This window comes from Etheostoma cragini, chromosome 19 (assembly GCF_013103735.1).
Source record: "Etheostoma cragini isolate CJK2018 chromosome 19, CSU_Ecrag_1.0, whole genome shotgun sequence".
Classification (NCBI taxonomy): Eukaryota; Metazoa; Chordata; class Actinopteri; order Perciformes; family Percidae; genus Etheostoma; species Etheostoma cragini.
Window position 1 is genome coordinate 2661510 of NC_048425.1, and position 10484 is coordinate 2671993.

Sequence of the window (10484 nt, forward strand, 5' to 3'; positions counted from 1 at the left end):
ACAACAACCCCACAAACAACAACTACCCCACTGACCACATCAACCACACCCACGCCGACTACAACAACCCCACAAACATCAACTACCCCACCGACCACATTACCCACCACTAGGCTAACTACAGCAAGTCCAGCACCAGTTACTACACCTGAAGTCACAACAGATGTAAACATCATCTCAAACCCATGTGAGTATGACAAATGTTGATGTTTTACACTCTATAATCATCTCTTTATTGACATACTCTATACATAGCTAAGTGAAGAATCTAAGAGAGAACAATGGAATTTGAATAGCTTAAACATTGAATACCTTGTTTAAGTCAAGTCTGTTTTACTCAGTTTCAGCACCCTTCTGGACTGTGTTGTAATGTTGAATCACTGTGCTTCTAGTTGTTGTTCTTTTGAAAATGAAGCTTTCCTCTCCATCTCCGCTGTCTGAAGACTACATCAGGACTACTGTCATGCAACAGGTCAGACTCTTCTTATTTTTATCAGAAATCAAAGCATTTAAAAGCTTTAGATAACTGCACCTGCTGGATCTAGATGCAGGTGTAAAGGAGACCTATAATATACAGTTTTCAAAGTGCATAACTATATTTTGTGAGTAGAGTATAAAGCAGGATTTTGTACCATGAACCAAAAAAGAATTCTGAACTAAATACTACAACCAGACATTTTTCAGCAGGAATATGATCCGGAATTGGGAACAGGTTAACATGATTACAGATTACAGATTTCCCTGGCGTTAGCATGTAGCTATGTAGTGACCAGTGGATTGTAATGAAACATAGCAGCACTTTGTACCGTCAACAATCACAAATAAAGGCTTTAAACAAAATACTACACAACAGGATATGTTCCAGCAGGAATGTGACCGGAAATTGGGGAGTAATTCACATCAATAGCCAAGACTTCAGCTTTCCCTTCCCTAGAGTAGGAAAAACCTGATGTAACCAGACCCTTCAGAACAGGAGGAAATCTAAGGTTTTGGCTCATGGAAATTACTTTTAAAGATGATTTTACGTCATTATTTAAAGCTTTGGCAATGTTAAATATGAACATCCAACATTGTAACATTATAGATATGACATAAAATACAGAAAAGCATAATAGGTCTTCTTAATTGTATGTTAGTGGTGCTATGGTATTTGTAATAAATACAAGAAAAAAACTAGGCTAGATGCAAACGTGTCAGCTGTAAGTCAGTTACACAACTGAAGGACCTAGAATATAACAAAGCTCCCTTTACACAGAACATTATATCTGATGGTTGTCATGATCATATTTTAGTGGCATATTCTTTTTCTTTTCCAGATCAGAGATGAACTGTCGAGATATGGACTGCCTTTAAATGCTACTTTACGCCTTCTGAGTAGTGTGCAAACATAATTTACGTAAACATTTATTGACCCCTGCAAAGAAATGTATTCAGTTTCCTGTCAAATTCAACAAGTCTAAACATATTTACAGGGTTTGAGCAGCATTTGGATAAAAGATCAGCTATATTGCTTAAATACCATGGATGTATACCAAGAAGTTCACTGTTTAAATGTGTAAGCTTCCTGTTGTGGTGTGTTTTAAAATGTTTTTGTCCAATGGAAACTTTACATTATGGCTTCATGGTTATCTTTGTAATAAAGAGTGTTAGATATCAATACCACTAAAATATATACTGACATGCTAAACACATAGACACATGTAAAGCTGTGTCTACATACAAAAGTGTCCTTAATACAAAAACAGGAGAGCCATTTACAAAAATAAATGCATGATTAAAAAAAATAACAAACCGGATAACAGATAACACACAATTATAGCTACTGTAGGTCACAACTTAGGTGGCAACACAACAAATAAGTAAGTAAATCAAACCCAAAAATGAGCAACACACAAACCATGATATGAATTTCTGTTAATTTGGGATAATACTAATTCTTTAGCATAAGTAAAAAACATATCCCATATTGTGTTAAGTTTGGTAGACAAACCCCTTACAGTATTCAGTATTTTTCTACTTTATTAAGTTCAAAAACGTCCATAATTCATGACATAATTGTACAAACAATAATCGAAGAGAGGTTCACATTGTGGTTTCAAACAACAACTTCATTTTCAGAGTTACAGCATTTATTCACCGTCATAAGTTACTGAACCAAACTGTCTGTTTCAAAGTTTTACAGTCATCACATTTGTGGGAGCCATCGCCAAGAGAGACACATCAAACATACCGTACAGATGTCACCAGAGTCCAAACCATCGTTTAGGCTCTTTGTAAAGAACCGGTCTGTCTGCTCGTTGTGGTCTTCACAGAGAAAAGTGGTGTTAGTTTATGTCTGAAAATGGAGCCCTGAGGCTTGTTTCAATAGTGGTTTAGATGCAGTGTCATTGATCCACTGCCTGAGCTGGTTTTGGATCTGAAAGAATTATGTGTCTGATTACAACAGACATTTGATATTGATGACAGTATTTTGGCTCTAGATGACTATGTTGGAGCCAACAGAAAGGTAAAAGGTGTGTTTACTTAAAATGACAGCTAGGAAAATATAATTATAGAGGGTTTAGTCTAAGTCTAATAAACAGCCCTGAAATAAATGAAGGTTATACTGTTGAGTTTTTAAATATGAGGGTCTTTTTGGAGGCCGAGATGTGTGGTGCTGTTGAATTGTGTTTTTCTGTGAGGTGTTTCAGAGTAAAACTGAAACATTATAACGGTTCTACACTGGCATTACACACTGACTTCTGTTATTAATTAGCATTAATTCAAAAGCAATTATAAAAATGGTTCAGATGTCAACTAAAAATGTAATCAAAATGTATGTTTTGTGTTACTATGGTTGGTATGATTACATCTTCCAGAAATGTGCTAAGGCATTAGGATAAGAACATGGGTAAATGCATTGGTAGTATTTCATGAGTCAGTGAAGGAAGATTTAAAGGTAAAATCTGGGATGTGCTTGTGGCTTTTTTGGATTAAAAATCAACAAAGTGCCTGTTTAGATTTTATTCATATCTGAGAATCTTGTGTGTGTTTTAGGTTTATCTTTCTTCTTCTTTGTATTCATTGTTGTCAGGTGGACCACATTTCTATATGTTCCTAATTTTTTGCCATTCATCTATTTGTTTTTACCCGCGTCAAATGGATAAATACCGAAAATGTAGTTGTTAACAATGTACCAAGACTTTAATTGAAAATGAAAAGTTAAAATGTGAACGCAAAACAAAAACCAAAAAGAAATTAAAAATGAGTGCAAATGCATAAAATGTAATTATATTGGGCAAAAGTAGAGGGGACACAAAGTTTGACAAAAACTTTAAAGATGCTACAACGGTTTGGGGAGATCTCGGGATAAAAAATGAAACCTGCATAAAACTTGTTGCTATTAAATTTGGACATTTTGACACTCAAGGATGTAAGGTTACCTTTTAACAAACAACTTCACTTACTTTTAAAGTAACAAAGACTTTTATAGACACTTCAAGCAAAACCTTTCAAAAAAAATAAAAAGGGTAAAGGGTCAATACCATTTTTTTTACAACCTGGACCTATTTTTCCTATGTTTTGTGTGTAAATGACTGTAGGGAACAACAATCTTTAAATTGGTCCAGTATGAAGGTGAACACTGTAAGGGGCACCCACAGACGGTGCTGCAGTTTGGTCCACTAAAGGTCTTCTGAGACGGCTAGAGCTAAACCCACCAGACTCCTTTTTAAAAAAAACAATACTTTTAGCATGTATAGAGCCAAAATATTTACATGTAAATCGGTAATCTATGTGTCGAGTTGTGATGGTTGGAAAAGTGGAAAAATTACCCAAAAAGGTATTTTCATGGTTTAATATAGTTTCTTTCGACTTTGAATGAAGAGTGTTTTACGATGCTTAAATGACGGTTTATTTACATGGAGTCTGGGGGCTTTAACGAACACGTTATGTTTAAAATAAAAAAGGATCTTACTCTGCAACAGAAAGGTCGACCTCCCTATAAATAAACAGCCCTATTAATTTATATAGCTTGTTTTGCTGCTGCCGAGTGCAGCGAGCTCTCTTAATACTGGACCAGTGTCTAAGACTGTTATTCCCCTCTGTCACTTAGACACAAAAGGTTGGTCCAGGTTGATCATTATCCCGTTACCATGAGAAATTTCCTTATAATGGTGACTTCCTGGTTCATTGTCTGACCTATAAGAGATTCTTTGTTCGGGACACAGACAGATTAACATAGACACACACCTTACACTCTATATGTTAGGGTTTGTATTCATTGACTGTCTGTTACATTCTTTGGGACATTGATGACCTATTCCATCCAAAACGACTAACAACGATGGATCTGTCATGGTATGTATAAGTGCGGTTTTCTTTAGCTTAATATTGAAAATAATAATCTTAATTAATTTAAATGTAATTATACTATTCTTGCATTTTAACACACATGGTCATAGATCCCAGTTTTCAGCATTTCTATTTACACTGTGTATATTTTGTAGTCTACATATTTTTTATAAATATCTATTTTTTTCAAATATTGTTTTAATAGATTGTAGTAGAAGGCACATACTTTAACGTACTTCTTATTGTTCTTATACTTTGTTTATATATATATATATATATATATATATATATATATATATATACACAGTACATATATATTTATACTGCATATATATATATATACAGTATATACAGTATATATTTACATACATACTGTATATATAGATAAAGAGGAGCTAGTTTCAATTACTTTATATGCTGCGTAATCTAATAAAATACATTTTTTGATTATATTTAATATCTTAATCTGACATATGAATGCCATTAAACTACGATCCTTGTTGTTATTCATTCATGTGTCCTTACATGTTTGTGTTGTTGTTTGTCTTTGTAATAACCCCCAAAACTGGAATTCATTTGAAGAAAATAAACCCCTGGAATAAAAAAAAGGACAAAAGAAGCCAGTGAAGTTTAAAAGACATCGGTTTTTACTTCCAGTTGAACGAGCCAGGACAGCATGTCATTAGGAATAAAACACAGGTCACTGTTTTCAAGATAGTAACAATAAATAAAACATCACATCAGTTGTAAACTTTTTCATCATAAAGCCACATGATATTAAACTCTTTGTTGGTTTGGTTTGCAGGGCGTGAAACTAACTTTTTGTCTTCGGCCAACAAGCCAACAAATACAGCGTTGTACCAGCTGGAGGTTTTGATAGGAGGAAATGTCAAGACTAACTCTGGACTAAATGATCCTTTATTGACCTGAGATATGGAGCATTATCAGTTTTTTCAAATAGTGGTATCTTATTTCTTTGGTTGAGGTTTTTGTGGATTAGTAAACTACTTTTCGGAACAATTATAAAATGTTTTTGCGACAAATAAAAGCCACTGTAACTAGAGAGGAGCATTTGTCACTCCCCAATGTGAGTCGAGTGCAGATTTGAGTTGGGCATGCTCAGATTTAAACGGTTTACAGCATAACATGTCATACTGAAATGAAATAATAAACCTTTCTCACTAGAAAAATTAACAGAAGTTGGGAATCATTTCAAAAACATAGCTATCTATGATTGTTTGATTGCTAACGCTCAAAACGCCATTCAACTGACAGCCTTTGTTGAGTTTGATGCTAACTTGTAGCTAAGCTAGCAGTCATTTCAAAAACGTTTTAGCTAGCCATGGTTAGATTGCTAACATTTGCTTAAAACATCATTCAACTGACAGTCTCTGTTGTGTGTGATGCTAACTTGTAGCCAGCAGTAAACTAACTTGGTTAAGTAGCTGCATTTTTACTGTATTGACATTACAGAAGTCTCTCGTTAGCATCTTGTATGCTACTTATCGCAAAGTGACTTACGCGGGACTCCAATTTGCGCTCGACTCACATCGGGGAGTGAGCGTATTAACGAACGTTTGTTAATTAAGTTCTAGGTTTTTGGGACTGTCCGACTGGCGAGCAGACCTGAATGCTGGCTGATGGCGAAGTGTTGATTTCAGGCCCCGCTTTGTTTGTACACACATTTCTTCGTGCTGTCAAGTAAAACAGCAAAACGGGGTGCACTTGTTTGGTTTCAGCTAACAGTTGTTTGTTTTTGTTGGACTTTTAACTGATGGATCCAGTGCTGAAGAGGAACCGAAACAAGCGCACCCTGTTGAGCAACATTAATAACAACAGAACAAAAACATAGCAAATCAACTGCATTTTTCAAGAGAGTTAAACAAGCAAGCCAGTACCCTGATAGTTAACTAACACACACACCTGGACAAAAAACTGTTGGAAATGTTTTCAGGTGTTTGTCAAGGGGTGCGCTTGACTGAAATTCAAGTGCTTTAGATTTGAGGGCAAAAGCAAACATTCCCTTGTAAGTCTTTGTTTAATTTTGACCACAAATTTTAAACTCATGGAAAAACAAAATCAAATGACACGTCATAAATATCCACAAAAATGTTTTGTTTTACCCAGATCACAATTAAAAAAAAATGCTGAGTTTCAGTAACTTTCCCTTCTTGAGAATTGCACATCACCGATATAAAATATGAACCTTCCTATGTACAGCTAATGAAAACCAAGCCTGGGCCAGAAGTATCTGTCAAGAAGTGTATGGAGAGCAGTTACCAGCGGTTACGAGACACAGTCAGCGCTAGTTAGCACCCTCCTGCAGTCAAAGAGTGTAAAAACCAACAGAAAAAAGGCATCTTTTAGCTTAGAGGACAGTCGCTTCGTTGCAATCATGGGGTTTTAAAAACATGCATTCACACACACCATGAGCTGAATTAAAACATGTTGCACAGATGATGTTGACACCAGGATCACAATACTATATAATAATAATAATATAATAATAAAGAGGGGACACATTTTGGATTCAACAACACAGGTGGACACAATGAGGCTGTTTGCTGCCTTTTAAACATAAGTAGCAGTAACCAGCAGTGGAGGCAATACTGACCCGCTCTATATTGAGTAAATCCCATTACAGCAGGGATCTTCAACAGGGGGTCCGGGAACCCTAGGGGGCCCTTAGAGTCAATGCACGGGGGGGGGGGGGGGGGGGGGGGGGGGGGGGGGGGGGGGGGGGGGGGGCCTCTAAATTATTGTCCATTTCTTAAAGTTTTTTCAAAAATGAAAAGGTCTTCACATGAATCTTAACATATATTGTTGAAGTGACTAAGTGAGCCATCCACAGATACAGTTAATGCTAAGGATTCACTGTGCCACATGTATGTTTTACCTTTAAAACATGATTTATAAAATCATATCAAGTATTAGGCTGTGTTAATAGCTTAATATTCTATGCAAAAAAGGTATGTATGAAGGCTCTAGGCTGCCCTACACGTTACTGTAGGCCCAGTTTATGATGCAACTTAGTTTTATACAGTACATGTAGTAGGGGTCCCTGCTCCGTATTGCTTAGTTAGGGAGTCTTTGACTTAAAAGCCGTAGAAGAATCTTGTATCTTGATTTTTATGGCAATAATTCTTAAAATCAATTCTTCTCTTTAAATATATTTTTAATTAATTTTTTACCAATGAGTGACGTAAATATTTTCCGTTAGATGCCGACTACATCGTGTCTGTTTGCAGCAAAACAGACGGATGCAGAAAGTACGCCGACATGTGATGTGCATGCTTTTGAGAAACGTATTCATTTTTGGAAATGTGTCATATTATCTCTAGAAGTGTAATGTTCAACTTTTGTTTTTGTTAAAGAAGGAAACAAGAAAATTGCAATACTCAATAGCATGAAATCGCAATACTTCTACAATAGATGTAAATTGTAATCAAATCGAATCGGCACCCGTGTATCGTGACTGAATCGGGATGCTTTGGTCCCGATTCGATTCTTTTGCGATACAGGGGTGCCGATCAAGTAAGGAGGATAAAGTTAAACTCAAAAACATAGCAATGGGAATACATTAAGTTTTGTCAAGTTACAGTACAAAACCCCCTGTAACAGCGCCACCAGAGCCTGATGTACGGAACCCAATTGTCCAGAAGTGTGTGAATGCATCATTACAAACCCTATGACAGCACGGCATGCCTCTCTTTAGCGCCTCTCCAAGGTTTACACCTACTGCGTTAAATGACAGCTTTTAAAACCCAGCTCCATTAAGAGTCAATATCGGTAAATAGCAGTAACTTGCTTTTCTTGAAACATGTGAAAGTACAATAAAAAAGGCAGATCACTCCGTGTGATTTAAGTCACATGATTCAAGATAAAAACAACGGGCTTTTCAGAGGAAACATCATCTCCCAACTGGCAGTATTGTAACATCTGAGGAACATTTTTTCAAATGGAGAGTTCATTAAATCCACTGAAGAACTTGTCATAACGTTCATCCCAGACACAGAAACACAGAAATACTATATATACACATACATATAAAAACATGCAGACGGGTGAAGTTGCCTTTGCGTCTGCGTTTTTCGTACACATTAAAAGAACCTGTGTAGATTGGTTGTCTTTCTTTAGTTAAGGTATGTGATGTTTATTCATAACGCTAATCTACCTCAGGATCCTTAAGTCTTCTTGAAACAGAACAAATTACCCCGTTTTTTCTTATTCAAACACCACCACCCCCTAAAAAATTTAAAATAAAACAAAGTGTTGCACTCTCTCTCTCTCTCTCTCCTCTTTTATCCTAGGTGGGGATAAGAACATGAGTTGAGAAAGGGGTGAGACACAGAAAGGAGAATAGAGACCTTTTCTGTTTTTGTTTACTTTTATAATGGAATAAATATACTTCATGTACATTTAACTTCATGGTTTGTTCCGTCTTTTGTCCACAGTTTAAACATGTAGATGTTACAATGATTCATGGTGTATTTGTTACACATAGTTTGTAGCACCGCTGCATTGTCTGTTACACATTAACTGTGTTATTGTCTGTCCAGCAGCAGCAGACCAGGATGGAAAGGCAACTTCACCCGTCACATACAAACCCACAGGTATTAGTAGAGTTAACTCCACGGAATAGTTAGAAACAATAAATAAGTTAAGAACTGTCCCTTTACTGAGATTTAGCAGAATACTGAGAAGTGGGCTCTTTGTGTGTGTGTGTGTGTGTGTGTGTGTGTGTGTGAGTGTGAGTGTGTGTGTGTGTGAGAGATTTGTTGGGATACGAATGACCTAAAATAGTTAATACTTTTCTTTCTAAGGTTAAAAATACAATTACTTAAAGAAAGACAGTAAAATATACTTGTCTTTTTAACCAGCATCCCCCTTTTTAAATCTTGTGTGTTTGTGTGTGTGTGTGTGTGTGTGTGTGTGTGGTAGAAGTAGTGTAAATCTGTAGGTGTAGTAACACGGTTCAGTTAGTTAGCACATCAAACTTCTTCAAAAAGAAATGCAGGAATCTGGGAAAAAAATTGAATAAAACAGAATTCTCCATTTCCTGTTTGCTCACAAACCCCCGAGGCACCACATGAACACATCTTATTTCTTCCTGTTTAGATTTAACAGGACCAGTTTGGTCGTATTAACTCGCAGGGTGTAGTGGAGGACAGGTAGCTAATTAAATGTTAGTGCATAACATAAATATTGTAAAAAAAAATTGACTAGATGTCGTTGTTTAACAAATATCTGGAGCTCAAGGGGTTGATTTGAGAATATTACACTGAACTATTATGTCCTTTGGTGTTTGTTTGAATCCCCAGTAACTATATAAAGCTTGGCTCGAATATTACCCGGGGACAAAGAATTTGATTCTATTAAAAGCAAAAATTACAAACAATAATAATTCAGTAACAAACGGTTTGGGCCAATGTATCACCCTAAGAACCAAAAGGGCAGTTTGACCTCCTTTAGTAGCTTTTAGTTGGTGGTTGAAGGTTAATACCAGAGAATCATCAACCCACTGCACCAGGGTTTGCCTGACATGAAGGGCGATACTGAGACGAGTCCTGCTGTCCCCCTTTCTCCCACCTATGCATACACATTCTTGCATAATAAGTACCATTATTAGCATCACTGTTGTTTCCAATGGACAGTTTTGGTGTCTCACGAAGGCCCTAATGTTATTTCCGAGGCTGTTGGATGTTTTTCTGGAGAAAACACAGAGGGACAGATCTAATTAGGCACATGTTGCGGCATTTTAACATGTAATGGCATAAACAAGGTGTGTTTTTATCCTTATTACCTCCGCCAAGGAGATTATGTTTCAGGTTGGTTGTGCTGCCTGTCTGTCTGTCAGCAGGCTAACGGAAAAGCTAAGGTTGTAGCGTGGGCCAATGAAGAACCCGTTACATTTTGGGCCGGATCCAAACCACGAGGGAATACAAAAATTATTTTTTCACTTTTGTTTACATTGCAAGATAGCTGAAGTCATTGTTTTGGAGGATCACTATTATTATGTTAATAAATGCCCCATTTTCTTACTAAATCTGGTCCTGAATGCAAAGAATGTGTGTCAAGTACATCCCATATCAGCAGCTAGGGTGTAAAACAAAAGGCATATCAGCCTTGTTACCCCCACAGCAGTCCAGCCC

The 10484-nt window shown here is 36.6% G+C and overlaps 1 protein-coding gene across 1 annotated transcript in view; it reads left to right on the forward strand.

Annotated features, from left to right (window-relative positions):
• Positions 1-1587, forward strand: part of LOC117935206 (salivary glue protein Sgs-3-like) — a 1977-nt gene extending 390 nt beyond the window's left edge. Inside the window, exons 3-5 of the mRNA XM_034857344.1 lie at positions 50-187; positions 393-472; positions 1317-1587. Of these exons, the coding sequence (XP_034713235.1) occupies positions 50-187; positions 393-472; positions 1317-1391 (293 nt within the window). The 3' untranslated portion in view covers positions 1392-1587. The remainder of the gene's footprint in view (positions 1-49; positions 188-392; positions 473-1316) is intronic.
• Positions 1588-10484: the final 8897 nt, after the last annotated feature.